The 23548-nt window shown below is 38.1% G+C and overlaps 3 protein-coding genes across 4 annotated transcripts in view; 1 reads left to right on the forward strand and 2 right to left on the reverse strand.

The window, feature by feature from the left end:
- The window catches only part of LOC115328019, a 58794-nt gene that overhangs the window by 33496 nt on the left and 1750 nt on the right, over positions 1-23548 (forward strand). Inside the window, exons 1-3 of one of the 2 annotated variants that reach the window (XM_040222533.2) lie at positions 19759-19825; positions 19916-19928; positions 20038-20063. In XM_040222533.2, the coding sequence (XP_040078467.1) occupies positions 19777-19825; positions 19916-19928; positions 20038-20063 (88 nt within the window). In that variant the 5' untranslated portion in view covers positions 19759-19776. Of the gene's footprint in view, positions 1-19758; positions 19826-19915; positions 19929-20037; positions 20064-23548 lie in introns of those variants that run through there. The other variant, XM_040498479.2, reaches the window with a different exon arrangement.
- LOC115327962 lies at positions 230-4737 on the reverse strand. Its single transcript, XM_029989035.2, has 4 exons — positions 4685-4737; positions 3976-3988; positions 3836-3879; positions 230-620 (listed from the first exon to the last, which is right to left on the reverse strand). Exons 1-4 carry the CDS (start codon positions 4731-4733, stop codon positions 310-312), a joined length of 417 nt encoding a protein of 138 aa, XP_029844895.2. The 5' UTR covers positions 4734-4737; the 3' UTR covers positions 230-309.
- Positions 6628-9791, reverse strand: LOC115327949. Its single transcript, XM_040222531.1, has 5 exons — positions 9733-9791; positions 9227-9285; positions 8428-8440; positions 8275-8318; positions 6628-7020 (listed from the first exon to the last, which is right to left on the reverse strand). Exons 2-5 carry the CDS (start codon positions 9273-9275, stop codon positions 6704-6706), a joined length of 423 nt encoding a protein of 140 aa, XP_040078465.1. The 5' UTR covers positions 9276-9285; positions 9733-9791; the 3' UTR covers positions 6628-6703.

Raw genomic sequence — 23548 nt, forward strand, 5'->3', positions numbered from 1 at the left:
AGAAACTCAAGGCATGGCGTTTTTGAAACATCTTGCTATCACACTGTAGCTAATGGTGCAGCCGTATTTGCAAATAAGAACGCTGAGGAGCGAATCACAAGGCTAAACGCGCAAGCAGATTAAGCCACTTCCTGCATTTCTTAAGTTATTAGCAACAGTAGCCTTGTTATTCACTGGAGAAATAATTAAAATGCCGCCTCACTACCCGCAAAATACCCATGAGTCAGTGTTTGCATCGAATCAATTTATTTTTGACGCCGTCAAATCTTTTAGGGAAGCAAAAATGCTTGCCGTCCCTCCATCTTAAAGTTAGCCGATGGCACCGCCGACGGCACCGGCGACTTTGTAGACCACGACGGCCTGAGCGACCTTCTTGAAAGCTCCGGTGATCCTCCTCCTCCATTTGCCCCATCCATAAGCGGCAGCTTCTCCGTCGCCTTCGTGCCTGTCCTCTCCGTAGACTTCTTCGGCAACGTCTGCCGCCAGTTCCTTCAGACGAGCATTCAGCGTTTCGAGCTCTTCGCGCTCTTCTTCCGTCTTGGCTGCATATCTTCCCTGTAGCCACTGGCCGACTTTCTCGAGGTCTCTGCCCACGTCCTGCTTCCAGAGGTCTTCGTCACCTGCACGTCAAGGAGGAGCACGATCGCAAATAGTACGGTTTATATTCGCTTCTTGATAAAGCATGACTGTGCACGATAATCACCAACAGCTTAAGAAGAAGAGTTTTTTTAGTATTACATATTAGTATTATTATGTTTACGCTACTTGCTTCGTAATTTGTCCTACGGCCTTCTCACCGGCTGTTCCGGAAATCTCTGGCAGCTGAACATAAATTCAAATGTTCTGAACTCGCCATGCTCTGCATTTTTATAAGCTGCCAAGGGCTACAACACAACACTTGTGACTGCTTAATATTCCGCCGCAAGACCTTTATTTAAATTCAGGGCAATGAGCGAGTCTAAAAATTATTGCTGCAACACGCGAAATTCTTGTATTGAACAAATCGCTACGTAAAGCAGAAAACAGTATTTTCGGTCGTATCACTGATCTCGACTTGCAAAGGACACGAAAGCGTCTAAGGACGTAGAAAGTCGATTCTCGATTAAGATTTGCTGTTTTCGAATCAATTATACATGAATTTATATCTCAAACTCCTGCCTTAAACATAACCATTTTAGGTTTATATTTACAACAGATTATAAAATCGTATGCCTCGTTAGCCGTTCACAACTATGCCAGCAATCATGCTATTTACCGTGATGTCGGTGGCTCCAAGGCGAGAGCGCCGGCCTACGGATCCGGCGGTTTCGAATCCCGACTGAGGTGCCCACAATATGACAAAGGCTTATTGCGGAGAAGGCGCCGTGTAACCGAGCTCTCGGTTGCATGTCAAAAGATCCCCAGGTGGTCGAAATTAATCCTCAGTCCTCCGCTGGGGCGTGCCAGATGCCCGTCGTAGGTTTGGCACGTAAAACCCCCAAATTTGACTTTTTGACTTTTTATTTACCGTGATATAATTCCTGTAATATTAATATTAATACCTATGATATTGCCACGCGCGTTGCCGAGCAAGCGCGTGCGTAGCCGAGCAGTTAGCGTGCTTGACTCTTGCGCGAAGGGTCTCAGTTCTAATTCTTTCTACGTGACGTTCTCGTAAGTTTGAGAACCTTCTCGTCCGATCCAGTTACGAATGTTCTACGAGTGGAACGTTCTAGACCAAATCTTCCAGAAGCCCACACGTGAACGAAAGCAGCTCCCCGTGGCATGCCGGAGCCAGTCTCGCCCCCAGCGCTCGATCCTGCGGATTCACCGGGTTCGACGCCCGCGACGCTCTGTTATTATAGTTTGTACACAAATAAATGTATTAAACATTTATTTCTTCCCGTTTTTTTCTTGTTTTTTTTTTTTTTGTCACCGCCCCTTACAATATCTATAATACATATAATATACGGAACCAAAACATTTTTCAGCAGATAGCTAAACAATTTGCACTTCTTTCTTTTTTTTGCCTACTGTTGAATTATTTATATAGTATTCAAAGTTGGCTCGATTGTAAGTTTCAAAATTGTAAGAAATGCAATAATGACACAAGCACACAAGCAATCTTGTTCGCGACTTCCACACACGATTGGGCTAGATAATATTTTATATTAAATAAATAAATAATAAACAAGGAGAATAACAAAAGGGTATGTTGTTGATTAGTTTCGTATAAAGTTAATATTGTAGCATTATGCTCCTTACAAATATGAACAATTTAATTTATATTACTACAGCCCTTTTCGAGTGAACGATACACTTTGCCTTGTAAATATACCGTAATAGTCCTAGCTCCACAATCTCAGATCATTTTGTTTAAATTTAGATATAAAACAAGTTGGGTACCGCACATTTTTAGATACATTAAAGTAAATAATAACACCTTGATCGAGTCATAACTTTAATAAATCATTCTAGCACTCGAAGGTAAAACGAATAAAAAGAATTGCGTATATACCGAATGTTTCCTTTTTAAGATGACAGACATGTTTAGAAAAGTAAAAGCTACCATAATGCGGTTTGTTCAGGTGAGTTTTACGGTCAGAGGGACATAATACGCAGGACTAATCGTCAAGATAATTTTTATTATAAACTAAAGTTTATGAATTAACTTTTTAATTATTCAAAATCAGTCATAGTCTGCAAATTATTAATGTCCTGAGCGTCATCGAGATTCACTAAATAAGTATATTCGAATAGACTGAGCACGCGAGAAGCGCAGTAGTGTGATAAATTTACCATTCGGGCAAGGGCACGTGGCTGGAGTTGTGATAAGAGAAGGAAAAACCGCGAGGGCGTGTTATCGCACCAGTAGCCTTGCTCCTGCTTCACGGGTGATAATAGAAGTACTCCACCGTGCTTTCCACGTGCTCCAAGTCTTTCCAATATCGATTGATTTATTAATTTTAGATGATACTGAGCAAGGTTCTGAATAAACCATGCGTTTTCTTTTTATAATAAAGTGTAAATTACAATATTTTAGTTAATTAGCCGACTGACTGTTACAATTAAGCCCTATACTGTACCCCGGCGGTATAAGTCACTTGCGCAAACAGAATAAATAATAAAATATTCAAGAATCTATAAGAATGATTTTTTAAAGCTTAGCAAACTTGTGCAAAAAGGGAAAGCTACAATAATGCGATTTTGCAGCTCAGTTTCACAATCAGTGGGACGCAATATACAGGGCTAACTGTCACCAAAATTCGAGAGCGAAAACCATTTTTTTTAATTTAACGTTTTAGTTAGTGAAAATCAACCATATACTGGCAATTACGTATTTCCTGTGCGTCATCGAGAATCACTAATTGAGTACATTTAAATAGACTTGTGCGTGTGAGAATCTTAGTAGTGTGATAAAGTTACCATTCCTGCAAGGGGAACAAGGTTGGGGCAATGATAAGACGGAAAAACCGTACGGGAGTGTTATCGCTCTGGTAAACTCGCACCTGCTCCAGGAGTGGTAACATTATCGCTCCACCGTGCTTTCCACATGTTCCAAGTCTTTCTAATATCAACTGATTTAGTGGTTTGCGACGACGCTCAGCACGTTTTTAATGAGAACCCTGGGCTTGTTTTTACAAAAAGTATGCGTTAGTAACCATAGTTTAGTTAATTTCCCGACTGACTTTTACAGTTAGCGCCAATACCGTCCCGTTTCCGTAAAACTCACCTGCAAAACCCTCAGTAGTGTAGCTTTCACTGCTTGTTTAAATATATTTCAGTTGCGCTTTATCCTGAGACAATTGTGCATGTATCACGACCTTGTTGCGAAAGCATTCGACCGTTTACGCACCTTCTTCAGTTACACGGTTTGTGTCACGATCTTCAACTTTTTCGCTGTAACATAAATAGAAAATGTATGTCAGAACAGCAAGGTTAATTTCGATATCAAAACAACGTTACGTGATCAATACATAAAACGATTGGACTTACAATATGGCACCAACTGTTCGACATAAAAAAAGAAGAATAAGATATTGTAAGCGACACATACTCTCCATATGTATATCGCATATGTAAACGGAAGTGTTGCTTTGTGGGAGTTGAAAATAAAACATATGTCATGCATTAAAAAAATAAGAAATAAAATTTTGAAAACCGGAGGACGTAAACTTAGTTTAATTTTTGATTTTAAGCATTTTTTTAGTGTTTCCAAATGTAATAGCTCTCGAGAGTTTAATTAGATTTGGTGTCAAATATACAATTAGTCTATAACGCTTTAAGTTTGATTTGCATTTGTCAAAAATTAAGAACGGAATTTTGCGCTGACGTTATGCGTAAGGTATCAAATTAATATATCTGTGAAAATAACCTACAAGCCCTTGATGTGCCACATAGTGTACACGGCTTGTCTTCTAGAAATCATAAAGTACATTTGAACACTGTATTACATCGTACTTTATTTTTCAAAGCACACACTTCATCGCGTCGTGTCCTTTACGTTCATACGCGCTGTGAACGAGCAGAGGGATTATTAAATTACAGGCCTTCAAAGTACCACTAAATTCATATTTCAGGGATCCTGTGATTAACCTAGTCTAGCGTTCTCCAATAATATTAGTATATTACACTTTCACGAAGAGACGAATGAAAGACAAAATGAAAACGTTTAATTAAAGTTGCCTGAAAACAAACCACTCACTTGCCAGTACCGAAAGAGCTTGCAGCAACAGTGGGAGAGACAGCTTCATCTTGGCGGGACTGCATCAGTGAAGAATAAAATATGAGCGAACGTAAGATACTTCTACAAACAACTAATAGGAATGAAGTAAAACATTCAAACTTTTAAGGGTGTCAATATTTTAATTTTTTTATTATATTTTGAGGCTTTCTTTTAAAAAATTAGGGACAGGTTCAAAACAATATAAAGAACCAATAAAAGCAACCGTATTTACTCCTGAAATTGAAAATTCCTATCATCGAGTTCTGAGTTTCTTCAGTCATGTTTTGCTTCTCCTCCATGTTGCGTGTTGCTATAAGGATGTAACATTTTTAAGATTTTAAAGCATTTTCTTTACTGTATAACGAAACAGCATAACTGCGCCAATATTATGAGCTTGTTTAGGTGAAGGCATACAAATTTTAATATATCAATAAAGCGGCGAAACATATTACAGTGTGTTCTGGCCACTAAGTCAATAATAATACTTTTAATAAAACTGTTGGTTTAGGTTAGATATTTAGCACAACCGCTCAATGCAGCACTCACCTGGAATATTTCCTGCACAAAAGTGGTTTGCTTGAAACAGGACGTCTCATATTTATGCACAGTCGTTTATGCTGGAGAAAAGAAACAGGCGTCCGGACTTCCCCCGATAAAGTTTCATTATCTGCGTCACGAACGCTTGGTGTTGCCATAGATTAACGTGTTATCTTTATGCACATATATGACTAGCGAGCAAAAGACTCGCAATATCTTAATGGAGAAAACCTTCTTTCTTTTAGCTTGTCACAAAATACCCAACCGTCACCTTCTCAGCACTTTTGTTGAATAAACCATGGATTTTCCTATTATGCACAAAGGACTGTTTGATGGAAGTAGATATTTCTATTTTCCAATGTACATCCCGGCAGTACAAACTTTTTTTTTAATTTTTACCCCTTTCAACCCCCTGTTTTTACAATATTTTTTGCTCAATGTGGTACCAGGACCTGAGAAGCAGCATACCACCATTCTTCCTTTTTTTTTGGTCGCATACGGAGCATTTGTAAGACAACAACGGGTTTCTTTTAATTAACATTTTTCCAGTTTGGGGTATTACCATAATATCACAAAAAAAGGGAGGGGGGGGGGGGGGCATTGCTGTTGTCCCGGTGTTTACGTTGTGATTCCAGCTGCATATAAAAATTAGCAGAGAGATTGAACTTTTTAAAAAATGAGTTCACCGAAAGTGTCTTGCAGGTTCTATATTAACTACAAAAAGGTAGCGAAAAGCATCATACTGAATTTTTTAATATTAAATAAACTGCAACTTCATAGATGCAAAAGTAACACAGCCAAATTGCGCGGCTCTGCGCGCATCGTGTGTTCCAGCCGATAGGTCACAGCAGGGGTTCCTACCAGACTTTTTGTGATCAAAAATGGATTTTTTTAATTTTATTTTTTTATTATTTTCTATGAAATATTTCTAAATGTGTGACAGGTTGCGACTAGCTTGACTCACTTTCACTAAAAATAAGCCTTGTGAAAAAAAAAATGTTGGGAGAACTTTTTTCTTTTTTACTAAATCAATTTATCCAGAAATAACTTTTTTGTAACTCAATTGAACTCTATTGATTCGTCTAATCTGTGAGCTATACTCACACCAGCAGTTTACAAATAAAGAAAACTTAACAACTGTATACTCATAGATAATCTAATAACCAAATAAAAACCTAGATATTTTATATCTTAGAGTTAAACATAATATAATATAAATAAAAATTAGCTCACATCAGAGCATCTCTGAAATCCGTTACGCTAGAAATGTAGTTTAGAATTCAGGAATTGTTCGAAATATCCGCCCAGCTGGTTTGCAGAGGCGACGTGTAAAATTTCTTTTGAAATAACACTGCATCAAATTAATATCACAACAAAAAGTGACGCAATATTTTATACTCATTTATTTTGTTGCAAAAATCTATACTCGAGGGCTGCGTTCGATTACTGTGTCAATTGTTATTAGCCAAGTCCACCAGCGACAATGCCAGCAACCTTGTTGATTATAACAGCCTTGGCGACCTTCTTGGCTGCACCGGTAATCTTGTTCCTCCACTTCGCCCAGCCGTAAGCAGCTGCTTCGTCGTCGTATTCATCAAAACTTCCTGTTTCTTGGGCAACTTCCTCGGCCACGCCGGCATCCAATTCTTTCAGCTCAGCATTCAGCAACGCAAACTCCTTCTCTTCTTCCTCAGTGACAGCCGAGTATTTTCCTTGTAGCCATCTTCCTACTTTCTCAAGCGTTCTTCCAACTTTTACTCTCCACCCATATTCATCATCTAAAAACAAGCGTTGAAATAAAATTTTACTTCTAATAAGTACCTTAAAAGCATATTCCATATAAGCTGCTCTAAACGGAATACATATTTGTTCTAATATTTGTTTTCAGCTAGTGGTTATAGTACTAAAATCAAGCTAAATAAAATTCAACAAGGCAGAAAACTGGGCGTGCTTGTTTAACATCATACAAGGTGGGAATATCACAATTTGGCAAAGGACAAGATACAAGAAGCGAACAGACACTGCGCTGTGACTGTGCACTTGTTTTTATCCTTTGTCAAACCAGGCTGTTCCCATGCTCCTAGATATAAATGAACAAGCATGGTAATTGACTTTCAATGTGTGTAAGTCCATTTCCATTCCTTCTACCTACGTTATGAAACCTAAGGACCCCCTCCTTAGGTTTCATAACGTAGGTAGAAGGAATGGAAATGGACTTACACACATTGAAAATCACTAGGCAAGAAGATGCGGTCTCGATATGTTTTGGTAGGCGTACAGTAAATATAATAATTTTCTTAGTATTTTATTCTGGCTCCGCAAATGTGCGAAGCAGTCTTCAATGCTGTACAAATAAGAATGAATGAACATGAGGATCCAAACACGATTATTTTTTCTTTAAATATGCCAGTCTTTTTAATAAAATTGGTAACGACAATGTGCGTATCGTTCAACAAATGAGACGGATCATTTTACTCTTAAAACTGATATGAAGCACGTTGCCGAAACTAGCATTAGATCGCGTCTGTCCAAGTCATAACGGCGAAGTTATTTTGCTCACATGTACGAGATGTTTTATATACCATTTAAACAGATGTGGGATTAGGAAACTGTAAATGTGTGTCTTGTTGAAAAAAATAAATAAATGTTGATTGGAGTAATTGCGCGTGACCAAACAGCTTACCTTCGGCAATTATCCCGAATGCTTACACTCACAGATATCCTTGCCTGAGTCAGTTATTTGATAAATGACTTGTTCAGTGCTTCGTACTTATACCGACTGGCATTTGTGCCGCTCACTAACGTATTCACATAAGTATAAAATATGTGCGTTAATATTAGCTACAATTGTATAATGGTTATAAATACCTGGTGCTTCTTTTATAGCACATAGATTATTTACTCCTAAATAGTGTAAAACAACTACCACCACTTTAAATGTTATCTTAATATACAATTGATTAAAACACAAGGTAGAAATATAGAACTCTGCCCAACGCTTCATTTCGGAAAAAGCAGATGTGGTATCTTACCTTCTTCAGTGACAGAATTCTTGTCGATTTCTTTTACCTTTTCGCTGAAAAAGGAATATAATCATATTGAATTCCACCTTTTGCCAAATTTAATATAGTTGCACTTTCGAATTGTTCGTAGGACGTTCTGATATATAATTTCGCCGTACTTACACAGAGGCAGCATCTGCAACAACAAAAAGAAGAAACGAAATGTAATAATCTTATTGATTGTTATGTTGGCACTTCGACGACATTATTTTATTTCTAATCAGAGGATTTGGCAAGGTTTTTCAGACAATGCGCCTATTAGTTTTAAATAAAACGGTAAGCATGTAAATTAAAATTAAGACGGAAAGCAAAAACGTGAAATATTGTACTAAGTAAAAAGTTCGCCAGCATTAAGCGTGCAGCTAGTTTCAACAGCTTTAATACTATATCACACTACAAACTAAAGATGCACACTTATGCTGATATGCGGAGTTCTTGAAAGGTTGTTGGTTAGTGTAGTAACCGGAATCAGAACCATATTAAGTTAAATGAAGAAAGGAAAACAAACGAATAAGTTTAGATTATTTTAGTAATGCATTTATTATTTCTTCTGGTAACGAATATTCAATGACAACAGGTCTACCGCAAAGAATTTTATTAAACATAAATATTTAAACTACAAGATAGTAGTTTACAGAAGAAAATGAGTGTAGGTAGATCGACATGTTGTTATATAAGAAACAGGCGTTGATAATAGCACAAATCTCGTAGAGCAGCAAAAGCTGATTACATGAGAGAGAGAGCTGTAGTTCCCGTATCTGCGAAGATGATTTTAAATAATGTTTGTAAATCCTAGGGCGCGGTAAAGCAAATACTTTATTTGATTTTGTTAGAAACCATTGTTAAGAAGCGTTCTGTGAGGTGTGCTTTGTGATCACTGCGAAAAAGGATTAAAAAGTTGAGTGTTAGCATTATTACTCACATGCCAAAGCTGAAAAGGCAAGTAACAGGAGTGGGGTAGAGAACCTCATTTTGATGCCGCTGCGAGAAAAAAGTGGGTTCTTATGAGCAAAAGGCGGTGATTCTTAAGATAAAATCGGTGTTTACGCAAAGGCAGATACTAGTAGGAATGCGCGCTTCAGTTTCACCTGTTGTGGGTGAAGCCCATCAATCTATTATCTTTACAAAATACAGTGTTCCAGGTATATCAAATAAAAAGGGAGGGTGAGCTCAAAATCGAAGAAGGTCCGACATCTCGCTCTGTCTACTTGATACCATCTTAACATATATATATATATATATATATATATACAGCTGTTATTTTGAGCGTTCGAGGAGAATAATTGGAGCACTCATTTACATATTTCAAAACATAGCTGGAAAGGTTTCGATTTTTAAGTCAATAAAATCATATGCTGCACTTTTAAATCAACAGTTGCAGCTTCAATCTTTTAAATAGAAAATAGTCTTGCTTGTGAAACGACTTACCTCGGGATTGTTGGAGATGGCACTGATCATGTACGACTTTTGTTTCCTTATATATACATGCAGTCGTACCGCTTAAGGACCAGTAGAAACAGTCAGTCGGATATCTCTATAGATCATGGGTACATTATCTTTAGAATGGGGACCTTTCTGAGGATGCAGCATTCGCCTACTTCATATCACAACAACTCCGATACACGTATCATTTCGATTACCTCTTGGGAAAATACAAGGTCTAGTATAGTCGGAAAATCCGGGCACGTGCTCATCACTTCTTTCAGTTCGATAAGTAATAGGGAAGTGAGTGTATAGATATTAAGGTGAATAAACTACGTGATACTGTCCATGGCGCATTGAGATTATATATATCTATATATATATATATTTATATATATATATATATATATATATATATATATATATATATATATATATATATATATATATATATATGGACTGGCGCTCTTATCTAGAATTTTGTTGATTGTTGCGCTGTACCAAAATACAAAGGATGGAATCCGGAATTTGGAAAATGTTATTTTAGTTATGTCCTGTTTCTAACTAAAATGGAGTACTTAGATTATGCCGGCAACAAGAGGCTCGCAATACTGATGCCTGTGCTTTACTGATAGGAAATAATCGTTTGACCCGATGGTTAAGCGACTTGTTTATTGAATATTTATTTGTCACATTGCCCTTTATCAACGGTACATTTGAGGATGATTCAAAATTATTTATTTTCTAACGGAATTTTCTAGATTTATTATTATACCCCTATTGAAAATTCCATCAAGCTACGTAATTTGGGACACTGACTGCCAGTCAGCAGCGTTGGTGGAACGTGATGAACCATCAGACGTCATCTGATGGTCTATCAGATGACGTCTGACTGCTACTGCCAAGGGAATTTCATCAACAAGGGCAGCATTTATATAAGAGTAAAGCTATACGCACTCATAAATATCGCCAAATGCCTCGATAAAACAAAATGTTCGAGAAAAAAAAAACAAAAAAAAAAAACGCAGCACTACCGCACATCGAACCCGCGACCGCATGCGTACAAATCGGACATCTTAACCGCTATGCTACGCAACCGTTAGAGGAATTCGATTTGACTATTCGTTTTACACGAAATGCTTTGGCTGCAAATGCAGTTATGTCGTCAGCATGTTATGCAAAGCACTCGTACATCACTCGCCGTACTTCAGTTCTACTCACCTGCCATGTAGAGTACTTTCGCGTCGTAGAACGATCCTTTTGTTCGCGCATCACCGGCCCAGTAGACCTGGTACACCCTGTCCTCTTCAACTACACCGCTAAAGTCCCTTACATCGTCGGAACTCACAACAGGCTGGGTCTTGTCGAGTAGAAATTCTACTAAAACATAAGACATTGTAGAGCCCGGGCAGGATCGACAGGTTAAAGCGAGCGGGCAAACAAAACGAGTCGAGAGCGATCGTTCATGAAAGCTCGGCGAAGCCTCTATGGGCGAAGCGAAGTGCGGGGTGTCGTGTTCGGCGCTTCGGCGGGCTTCTGATCAAGGTTGTCGGTAGGTTGCGTGTCATATCTCTAACGTCAGCGGTTTTATGGGCTCACGTCCCAAAATCGTTTTCTCGTGCATAGATTACTTTTCGTATTCATAGATTTGACGAAATAGTGGTATCCGAACGAACTTTACGTCCTTTGACCGTACGCATGTCTGCACGTCAAAGCTTTCTGTCGTACAGTCAAAGACAATCGATGTACAGTCAGAATCACCACCAAGACATCCTGATGGCATTTCGCGGCGGCCGACTGCCACCAGGAAACCATCAGAAAGCCGACAAGCGGGATCTGACTGGAGTTTGACTGTCGGTCAGAGTAACTTGTTGGCCAATCAGACATGCTTGACGTACAGTCAGGCACAGTCAGCGGTCCACTAGAAAACATTGACTGCCAAACAGGGTTACATTGATGGATTTTTCCTTCGGGACGTGTATAAGAAATAAGCGGTCTAATAAAAAAAGAGAAAAGAACAAGCAACTTTAGATAGGTCGCATGCCCGCGCGTTTCCTCACTGAACATGAGCTTAAAATGTTAACGTTTTGAGGAGGATAGACATTAAGACGCTCCCATGCTTCCGACTGGTATCTGCACTACTGGCAACGCTTAGCGGGACGACACTATATACTTAGTGTCCCTTCGCCGCCCCCCCCCCCTCCCGCCCTTCCGGCAAGACAAAAGTCTGCAAGGTTTTTACTTATTTTGTTTGCAAATTTAAGAAACACACTTATGATCGCAATAACCATTTCTTTATTTAATAGGAACAAGTGTTTTTTTGAAAATTATTTTGGGAAAATGTCGGCCGATAGAGTTCTCGATTACATGGAGCCTTAATTCGCGCCGGAAACCCAAAACAGGCAAAATGGGCCCTATTTTCACGTTGAAATTTGTATCTTTGGATGAAGACATATATGTTCGTGCGGAAACTTTGGCGTCTGGTTCGGACCTCTAGCGCTACCTTTCGGCGGCGAATGAGCGTTCGGCCATCCATAGTTTCACTTAGCAAGTAAAAAAAAAAAAATCTTTTTTGGGAGGAAGGAGGGAGGGGGGTGGGAGGGGGGGGGGGGGTAGAGACATACTTTACACTAAAGCCGACCAAGCTCTATGCTACAATCCGATGGTTCCAATCAATCCGCCCCAAAAGTGCAACGTCACGGCGCTTGGTTTCTTTAGGGTGTTGCCATCACGGGCTAGACCAATCATGAACAAGAAAGCGCAGGATCACAGCGCATTCATTGCGCTTCGCCGGATTATTCCACGATGTCAAACGCACAAAGACGAGGAGCGCGGTGACTACAGACATTTGGCGCTGCTCAGTTGGCTCCGCCAGGTTCTAGCGTCAGCTGCGATGGGAAGCAATATTTGGTATGGAGGCAGCTTTAAGGTGTACATTTACTCATCTGGAGTGACGTTTGTAATCTTAAAGGAAATCAAGGATACACCATGGACGGCGTTGCAGAACTCCGTGCATTTTCGTAACTGACTTCTCGTTTATTCGTTTGATTTACTACTCTATGCAGTACGCTCTGCAGATAACGCGTTTAAGGGGTCGAGTAACATCTAAACGAAAGGAAGAACGGCAGCATATATTCTGGGAGACCGAATGGATCTGAAGGGTGCGGCCTGAACGACGGCTCACGGGCGAAGCTGGAAAATTCCGTTCCGGTCACTTCGCACCGAAATATTTTTGCTTTAAAGTACCGTACGCTCACATAGAAACAAAACGGAATTTTTGGTTCTGCCTGTACACAGCGGGATTACCGGCACAACATTAATTGTTGTGACATTCATTTGCGTTTTAATCAAAGCTTTTTTTAAAACTGAAGATCGGGCTGCCGAACAAAATTTACTTGAGTAAATCAGGTCGACGTTAATGCACATTTTGACTCCTCAACTCTACAAAAATAGTAGGCCCAGAAGGAAACATATTTTTAAGCAACGGCCGCCAACTTGCTTGCACTTTGTGCTCCTAGAAAAAAAAAGAACTGAGGGAACAAGGCTGTTTACAGCCTACATTGTTTTAATGATTAGTTTTTTACCGCAGTCAGGGCGGCAAAACATTCACTCATCAAAAGCGCAAAAGTTTGGTGGCACAGTATTTCAGTCTTTCCCTCGGTAGCATTGCCAGTCGATTAAATGAAAAAAGCTGGTGTACTAAAGATGGAGCATAACGTTTTTCCGTCAAAAATGTCGTTCTCGTAGTCGCCATGAATACCCCCAACTGTCAACTTTATTAGTGCTGGCGCGGCGATTGTGATCTCTATGTACGTTATATATAACGAGCGGCCGTGCTGTGTACACACACAGGTGACAACACTTGACGGGCATGCACGATGACGAAAGTGTTGGGACAATTTTCAAATTTTGAATTAAAACAAAAGTGCTTAATTAAATATTCTGCGGCTTTTTGTGTTTCCTTTCGACACCTATATTCGGACTGTTTAAAAATTGCGAAGTTAACAAAATTATTACCGCTCTGTAATATTTGTTTTTTCATAATGTTTTGTTCAAATTTTTACAGAGTGAAATTCACTTTCAGAGGAGGTAATCTCGGATTCTGACTTTTTGTTCTACGAGATCAGAATTTTTTTTTAATTTCATTTAGATCAGGAATTTTATGATTTAGTTCAATGTAGCAATAAAATAGCGTTTTTATTGCTCTACGTGTAATTTTAAACATAAGAGATTAATTAATCAATCAGGCCAATGACTGAAAAAAAAAACGGAGCAAGAATTATTGGAAATATTATTTGTTGATGTTTTCCCCGCCGTACTAGATCAAAGCTAGGTAGATACCTAGCTTATTTACTGGAAGGTCTTTATTTGCTTTTTATTTACATTTTTAACTTAATCGCTATAGGACGTTACGTGACTGACAAGAAAATTGAAAGGTAAAAATTAAGCTTAACATTCTCACAAAGAAGCACTCGTTTTTCTTCGGGTTTAGCCTGGTATAAATCTTTCTTGCTCGATAAATATTTGACGTAAATTAAAAAGATAAAAAAAAAATTGCATAGAAAGTACCCGATGCTAGACAAACGATGTAAAAAAAATTTCGATGACATTTTTGTAGGAAAAATATAATCTAAATCGGCATGGTGAAAGGGGTCTGATCTAAATACCATTTTATCTCGCGAATTACATCATTATTTTAAACTATTTGATTTTTGTTCTAAACCCGGTATAACACCAATCAAATTGAGATGGACCTCGTTTTGTCACTCAGCTCTCGACCGTAGCAGAACGAGACCACTTTGTCTCTCTGTTCCTATCCAAACGCTCTTCTCTGGTTTCCGGCGTCTCTTTGGGTGGTGAGCGCGCTGAGCCTACGCAGGCCGCCACTTATCTTCAGAGAACCTCATTCAGTTTTGTTTTTTTTTCTTGAAAGTCGAAATTCGCTCGTGTATGGGTGAGCAAGATGGGTTAATATTTATTTAATGTACCATCCGCAGAGACTGTCGCCGCGAAACGGCGTACAGTCTATTATTATTATTATAAAAAGTGTGTGTGTCAGTGTGTATGTGTGTGTGTGGGGGGGGAGGAAAAGCCAACTTACAGCTCGGTTTTCACTGAAATCTTCATAGCTCTCACCTCTCCTAAGCTTCAGTGGAAGCCAATGTGGGGAAGGTAGAAAGTAGAGAGAAGATAGGAAAGGGGGAGGCGAGCGAAAGTGGCAAGTGGGAAGTCTACGTCGGCCTTTAAACCTCGCCACAGTGAAGCGCCCGCTCTCCCCCACTGCTGCTCCGAAAAGTGCGACCCTTGAGAGGCAGTGCGAAGACGACCAGAGCACTTTCAGCAAGCGTAGGTCTTCCGTCAGAGTTTAAATTATAGGATTGATGATATTAATTATAACTTTTCTATCTTGCGATATCTGGCGCCACCTAGCCTAGACACATTTACACCCATTCGCTTTAAATCTTGACATAAATTCTGCGTCCTGTTAAATCACCTACCCCAACAATTTTGTTTATTATCTCACTTTTCCGCCCCGTTTTTACATCGATCTGGAAACCTCAATATCATGCTCGTAGTCCTCCATTCTTTCATAATCGCCAGCGAAACCTAGTACTCCCGCCGAATCCGTTTCCCCTTCACGGAGAGCAGGACGAAGCCCCGTGCACTTCAATACCACACGTTCTAGCCTTTCAATATTATGGCATACGGAACACAGGAACATAGGGTAAAGCACTGCTTTAAAAATCAAATGCATACGGGGTGCGAAGGGTAGCTTCAACGATGATACAGAGCCTTTTTTTTTTAACATCGGCACCAGTGTGTCGTAATTGATAGTCAGCGCTCTAGCTTAAAAAAAACTGACGTCAGGGGTGCCACAGGGGATCATCCTTGGACCCCTTCTGTTTAACTTATGCATTAATGATATTGTCAATATAGACGACAATGCAGATGTTATGATCTAAGCAGACGACACCAGTTTATTCTTTTCGGGAAATGTTGTCCACCGGGTTTATAGTGCGGCAAATAGCGTTTTGCAGAAGATAAGTGACTGGAGAATCTCTAGCTATTTAGTAATTAATGCAGATAAGACGAAAGAAATACTTTTTCGATACAAAAATACAGTGCTTTCACCTACTCAAGGGCTCTCTCTCCGGGGACGAAATATTGACTTTGTACAAAATGGGAAGGTTCTTGGTGTGATTTGTAATGTGTACATGAGCTGGGACGAAGAAGTACAATGAATTGCTGGCAGATTTTGGAAACTTGTGGGTATTATTTATAAATCCCGCGACATATTACTCCTTCCGGTCTTAATCCTTCTTTATAACCCCCTCTTTTACTGTTTCTATAATTACTGCTTCCTTGTTTGTGGTAGCACAACGGTTACAAATATGCATCACTTTCACGTTCTCCACAAAAGAATAATTCAAATTCTGCGCAATGCGGAGTTCAACGCTCACACATTACAACTTTTCTAAAACCTTCATATAGTTTCAATTAGAGATCATTATAATTATAAACTTCTTCTAACATATCAAACGTCTGTAAGGCAAAATACACTTGTTTTTCTATCGATCGCCAATTTTAAGCGGAGGGTGCCTGCATGTGCAGGCTGTTGTGTTGACGCATGGTCAACGCCTCGCTCCAGAACCGGCTACGGCCTCCAGATTTTGAGGTACTCGTTGCCTAATGTTATAAACAAAACACATAGATTGGGCATGGATGTGATGAGTTTGAGGAGAAAGTATATTCGGTCATTGTTTCTCTAGTGTTATTTGTGCCTATTTTCGATGGGACGTCCGACCTGCAAGAAATGTTGGTGATGTATGTCAGATATTGTTTTCTTCTGTTTAATGTTGTGTGCTTTGCTCCTATGTAAACCTTGTTCTGCGGGTCACTAGTATGTAAAATAGTTTCACTCGTTGCTGGTGGGAGGAGAAACTCTGTCAAGTGACAATAGTCTGCTTTATTTTCTTCCTACCCCTCTCCTCTGGAGAGAAACAATAAAGTTGAAAAGTTGGAATATCTTTTGAAATTTATCACTACGTGTCTTTGCTCTTATAACTTTCTCGACTGAAACAGTGTACAGCTTCCTTGTGGATTATCATACACCTGCTCCTTTTTTACCTCCTGCTTTTGGGACTTGCACATTGCAGAATGTTCTTGCATTATTACCTAACAAATTTTATTTTCCGCGTCTTGTTTCTATATTTTTCACAGAACAAATCTGTTCAACTTATCAATAGTTAGTAAGTATTTAAAAGGGCGGGTTTCAAGTTCGGTTGGTTTATTATGTGTTTGAATGCTTTCATGCATTATTACTTAATTTACTAAGTGACTTTCTGCTTTCAAAGAACATCCAGGTCATTAAAACCTCGTAAGTCGAAGCGGTTTATACTACTCCAGTTAAATATTACATTGCAAATAATTTTAGTGTGAGGGTAGCTTCGAATAATAAATATTCACCCCAGAATATGTTCTGTGTACAGTGAAATGCTGACCTTGAGGATATTCGCTAGCACCACTTTACTCTGTAGTATTACAAAAAATTTGAAACGTTCATTAGGTACTGCTATACATTCCTATGTCTGATGTATTACTAGTATTATTATTGCACCTAATATATGGCTAGCGTCTAATACGAAATGTTTATTCTTGGTATTGATGCCCTATAAAAATAAGAACCAACCAATTGAACATGCCTTAAATATTAGTTGTATCATCGTGACTATAAACAACAGAGTCCATATATTTAGACAAATTGAAGAATAACCTGGGAAAATCTATTGCCCAATTTTTTGTAATTATGTGTTTGCCCTGCATTTGCCTAGTAGGCTATTGTTGCAATAGACCCATATCGTGCACAGGTTTGCTACGTTTAAACAGCCTGAAATGAGCACAGCGAACAAATAAAAATATTGTGTTTATTCGCAGCCAGACAATATTTAAACATCTTGTTCCAAAGATAGTGTATTCTTGAGTAGTATAACAATATAAAGTGAATATCAGGAAAACAATTGTGAACACTTGTTATCAGAAAGGGAAGCTAGCAACATTGGCTTAAGTTAGAGTTTTATGAAAGGCAGTATTGCATTCATTTCACAGCTGACAACGATCTAGTACATCTATAGTTACGCGAAGGACGTGTACACAGCAAGTTTGAAAACAGCGCATCTAAGAATATTTGAATGTCAATTCAGTGTTACTATAATATAAATAATAATAAAAATAATATACTTTATTTTCTCGTAGTGTCCGAAAACGGCCACGAAGGCCTACTTATTGGTACACTATAAACAAAATCAGAATCACATTAAGGATGCATTTCTCTGTTGAGGCACAAATAAATCAATACTAACTACAAAATTAACAAACGTAATACACGCATATACCATGACACTAAAGATAACACAAACAGCTAAAATCAAAACACAATGCTAGAAACGCAAAAAAAAATTTCACACTATAAATTCTTCACCATTTTTAAAAACGTATCTGCATAGATAATGTACATTTCAAACGTTTCAGTTTTATGTACATTTTTTTATTTCAGTTATGCGTATGTAAACTACTTACATTTCACTTATATCTATGTCTTAAACATTTCAGCATTAAACCAATTCAAAAATACCTCTGTAATGTATGCATGTATATCTTCTCTGTGTATATATGCGAATATAAAGGCAATCTAGTATTCAACCAGCGATATGGCGCGTTGACAGAAGCATTCATGCCACTGTTTTATCGTGCTCCGTCGTGTAAGCAATCTGGCACCAGACAAGAATTTCCCATTACAGAATAGTTTTATCGCTCTTACCTGCAACTCTTGGGTACTCGCGTGCATTTGTACGTCTGTAGTTCTATAGTTCCTCCCAGGCCCTGGGTTTTCACAACAATTTGTCTCAGTTGCTGGTATTTCCGATACAGAAAGTGGAGAGACATACATGTCACCGATAAGCAGAGACATCTCCTGATTTGCGGGTAGACGGAAAAACAAACAGAAAAACTTCCAAGTAGCTTTGGTATCTGCCGAGTGATAACTTATCTAGATGTGGTATTTTCCGTTTAATGTTCTACTCAGATTTAAGGTATAAAGGCAACTCACCAAGCGGAACGTAGACACAACAGTATCTAAGTTCTCATTTCAGGTGAGTCGAACTCTCGATTTCAATTAACCGTTTTGAAACAACGTTTCAAAGGAGCTGTATTATTTTCGTGCGTTCTCTTCAATTCTCTTCATTATATATAACAGTGAATTTAAGAATATTTTCGTGTGTAGCAGCCCTTTTTTTAAATAAGAACATTCATGCACACTCTTCACGGGTGATTTTGTTGCGCAAAGAAGTTTGATAGAATTCTACATAATTTTGGTTATTGTTCGCCTGCAAAAAAAGCTTTTTTTTATATTATTATCTACACAATAAAACTTTTACCGGAGTCTGATAATAATATATATAGTGTTTAAATATTGACTGTCTCGGAATAAATTTAAATATGTAGGTTCAAGAATAACTTTTGAGAACCAGGGTAATCATTTATCTATTAAGCAAAAAGAGTGCACGACAACAAATATCACAGCTGCCAAAATATATTGAATCCATAATTGTACTGAAAAGGGTCAACAAAAGAAGTTGGTAGAAATAACCTACATAGGCTCAACCACAACATCGCTTCGCCTAAGCAGCCAGGTAGAGTTAACTTGTTCATTATATAATGCGAGGTAATGCGCACTAGCACACCATTATTTTTTTAGACCTGAGCAGTTATATTTATCAAAACATTCATCTCCAGTCAAGAACGTTGCTCTAAATACACATTTTAGTCTCTGTGAATACGCCATCTCACAAACATCGACAGATGCATATGGAAGGTTTAGTTCGTACTCACCATTTAAGGATATCTTACCAATGATAAGTAGCAGACGACATTTACTGTTGTAGGTAATCATTGTAAAACGATTACATAGTTACATAACTCGGATGTACAGGGCAATACTTGTGATGTTTCATTTGATGTTGAATTCATCGAGTATTTCTCAATACAGCCACCATGCAAATCTTTGTGACCGTGCTTCTTCTGGCCATTGCGGCCGTCACGTGTGAGTAACACAGCAAAGTTTCTCAAATGCTAAAAGTAAATTATGCTTTTACATTACTTACGGATACTTTTATTCATGTTCCTTTCGCAGATGGCCGGGTGGCGTGAGTAGACTTGCATTTCTTTTAATATTTGAATTGCTTAATATTTGTATATTTTAATGAGCCACGTAGTTTTCTTCCGCAAAAATTAATCAGAATTTTATATTTTCAGCGAGCCTGTGAATGTGCCGGAGGAAGGTGAGTTAACATTACACTTTAATACGCGTGAGATAGTTAAAGATAGGCTGTGGTACTACAGTAGAGTAATTAGCAAATGCCAAATTGCCCTACAATACCCCAGAATGTGAAATTGTGTGCGGTAAATGATTGTGCATGCACAAGGCATAATGTCTAAGGTGAAAATCAAATACCATATTTGGTATTTTCTAGTCGTAATACAAACTACTGAAGTACCAGAAAACAGATGTTACATATTTGATTGACGTACGTAGAAAAATAAAATAAAAATGTATTGTTTTAATATCTCATTTGTACATAAAATATAGGTTTATATGCTTCGATTTTTACGTTATGAGTTTGAATAGCTTCTATTGCATATTGCAAATTTACCAAATATACTACTAATTTACGCAAAACGCAGGCAATGCTTTCGGACTTACCTTTAAAAGTCATGACGAACAGACTTCAGCAACCAAATTTAGAGAGAAAGATACTAGAAAAGCAAGCGCTTATACAACTATGTTTTGCAAAAATTGTTCGTCGCTTATATTATCAAATGTTAAAGTGTCATATTTAACATTTGTTAACGTTAACAAAAACCTTTTTATTCAAATATTTTATATGAAGTTCAAGAACGCTAGCAATTGGCGTGTATATCAAGTATGACCTATATTTCCTAATGACATTGAAACAGTAATTTTTTCCCCGAAATGCCTTTCGAATGCCTTTAACTTAAACATAACTATTTCGTTGATAAATAAAGTTACTACTAAATTAAATGGGATATGTACTATTAATAGTGATGTCGTGAACTGCATTCGATAGACAGCTGCTAATATAATTACTGCGTAATTTCATCTCAAATCGTGCAAAAAAAAACCTATGGGTCCTAAAAAAACAAAAAGAAACATGTTGATAAAAAATGCAGGACTAGAATCGAACTGCGAATTATAACTACGATACTTTTAGTAAAAAATATCTTTGCAGTCTTGTGATCTTTGCAGTTTCCACGAGCGACACAACTTGGAGTGTCGAAATATGTCCACTTTTTTTTTACTTTATAACTTTATAACATTTTACTCCTTTAAGGCTTCCTATAGAAGGGTTAAAGTTCTCTGAAAGTCTGTTTTTCCTATTTTATTTTATAATGTAAAAATTAGTGAATCTTGTACTTTGCACAATAATAGGCAACGTTTGTATCGATCCAGCTTTCCATCTACAAATATTTAAATCATATAAATACATTTGAAATCAAAGCTTGTATCTAAGCCAATTCAAGAATCTGTTGATATAGATGTAGTTTATACAGGATAAACAACACCGTAAACATCAATTCAATGCTAAAAATAGAAAATTTAACCTAATATTATTTTCATTTTTATATATAAAATCTTTCTTTGTGTTTTATAGATGCATTAAAATTTCTTTGACATGTATGATTTCGGCATATTAAGCAATCCGTTTCAAAAAAGATATTTTACCTCCATTCAAAGATGAAATGATATTGGCCATTGCCACGCTGTTGCGTAATTATATATATATATATATATATATGCGTGTAACGGTGACCATAGTATTAGCGATATACATCATGTAACATTTAGTAAAACTGGGGCATGACTGGTATGTCATAATTTAAAAACAAATGCATGCACATGTCCAGTTTACATAAAATCTTAAGATCGACAGCTTTTATTTAAATAAACTTATTGAAACGTCTTTTTTCAATTTAACAACATAAAAATTAAGTTTCACAAAACTTTGTCATGCAATGAAATGGTGAGGTAAATTATTTTCAGAAGCCTAGCGGGCCGAGTGCGAAATTTTGCTTCTTTCATGTGGCCGCATTCCTACGTATGCTGGCGAGGCTTGAAAAAAAAACTTCTTGACTTTTTTGTTATTTGAAGCTATCAGAGGTCAGAGAGATAAGCGTGGGAAATGCATAACAATATATCGAAGTTTTAGTATAATAACCTCACAGTAACATTTATAGTGTTAAAAGAAAAAGTAATTTTAAGTGTGGTTAACATTACTCTTGAGGATTCACTTTTTTTATTTGTTATCACAACCCCGAAAGACCCGTCTCTATTTTGAGCCTCCATCCAGAAGTGGCCAAACTGAATGTTTCTCACAAGACTTAAAAAAAAACTTCATTCTTTCTTAAAGTGTCGCTGTATTAAGCGATGCGTGCTGCTTCGCTTTCTAGGAGTACAATTCTAGGCGCTTTCGGGGCCACTACACGACAAAAATCATCAGCACTTCCAAAGTTTTCCAGTTTTGACGACATGAGGTTCTGCAAGAGGATTGGTGCTTGAGGACTGTCCCCACGCCATTACACGTGCTTTTGCCGTGGCCCGTAGCTTAAAAAATTAATTTGGTCACCTCATGTCTTTTCGCCATCTCGTACAGTAGAAACCTAGTTTTGAAAGGACTAGCCTCTGTGTAGGAGATGTGGATAGTTTTTGTAAATATCGAAATGTTTTCTTCCAGCCACTCTTCAACTTCTCAGCTGTAGACTTCGAGCTCGTTGTAGCGACGTAGGTGAAAATACACACGATACTGTCCTCCCAATGAAAGCATTGTTCCGCTCGCAGAACAACTACGCTCCAGCTTTCCCAAAAAATTAAAATAGCATGAGTCTTGAAACGCAAAATTTTCGAGCTTATAGCAAACCGCTGAGTAAGTCGAATGAATTAATGGGGGAAGTATTTTGTTTCACACTTTCTCAGCTCTATGCGAAATGCGTTACTTCCAATTTTTTTCTTTATCAGTTCGCTAGATTCCCAAAAAACTACTTCGATTTGTTCGTCTGCCTTTATTGGCAAAATTCTAGTGTTAAACCATCAGTTTCGCACAGACCTTACAGGTCAGCAGAACGCACTCTTTAGTTAGGTTAGCGCACAGGAAAAATCATTCAATGTCTTCAAGACTGAATTCTTGGTTGCCAACGTCTAAACTTGCTGTCAGGCAAAAAGTACTTGATCCCTCTCTCAATATTGGTTAACTGTGTCTAACAAAGTGAGATTAAATGCCCGATATGCGGGCAGCATAGTACCTGCCAGCGAAGCAAAACGGTTATGAAAGTCTGCCATCTCGAAGGTGGCGGAACATGAGCTTTAGCTCTGGTAGCACCTCCTGGTGATAACAGGTTTTCTATAGCTTCGTCTTTTCTATCACGTGCATGAACCGTCACATGATAGTCGTTTCTAATGCTTCTAGTAGCCCTGTCTTTACTGAATAAACAATCACAACAGCTATCTAAGAAGGGGATGAAACACTCTAAGAGGTAAAAAAGATGGCGGAATGTTTGTCCTGCTCGGCTTGATAATTTTCTTTCTGTTCCTACTTTCCGTCAAAAAAATAGCCAAAACAAGAACTCTGAAGGTACTTCTATCTAAAAAAAAAGGAAATACAAAAAGGCTAAATTAGGGAACATGCGCACATTGAAGAAACAAGAAAGCAAGCGCCGAAGCAGCGCGTTGCTTTCAGAACTATTGGTTTAA

This window comes from Ixodes scapularis, unplaced genomic scaffold, assembly GCF_016920785.2.
Source record: "Ixodes scapularis isolate PalLabHiFi unplaced genomic scaffold, ASM1692078v2 PGA_scaffold5__190_contigs__length_132052651, whole genome shotgun sequence".
Lineage (NCBI taxonomy): Eukaryota > Metazoa > Arthropoda > Arachnida > Ixodida > Ixodidae > Ixodes > Ixodes scapularis.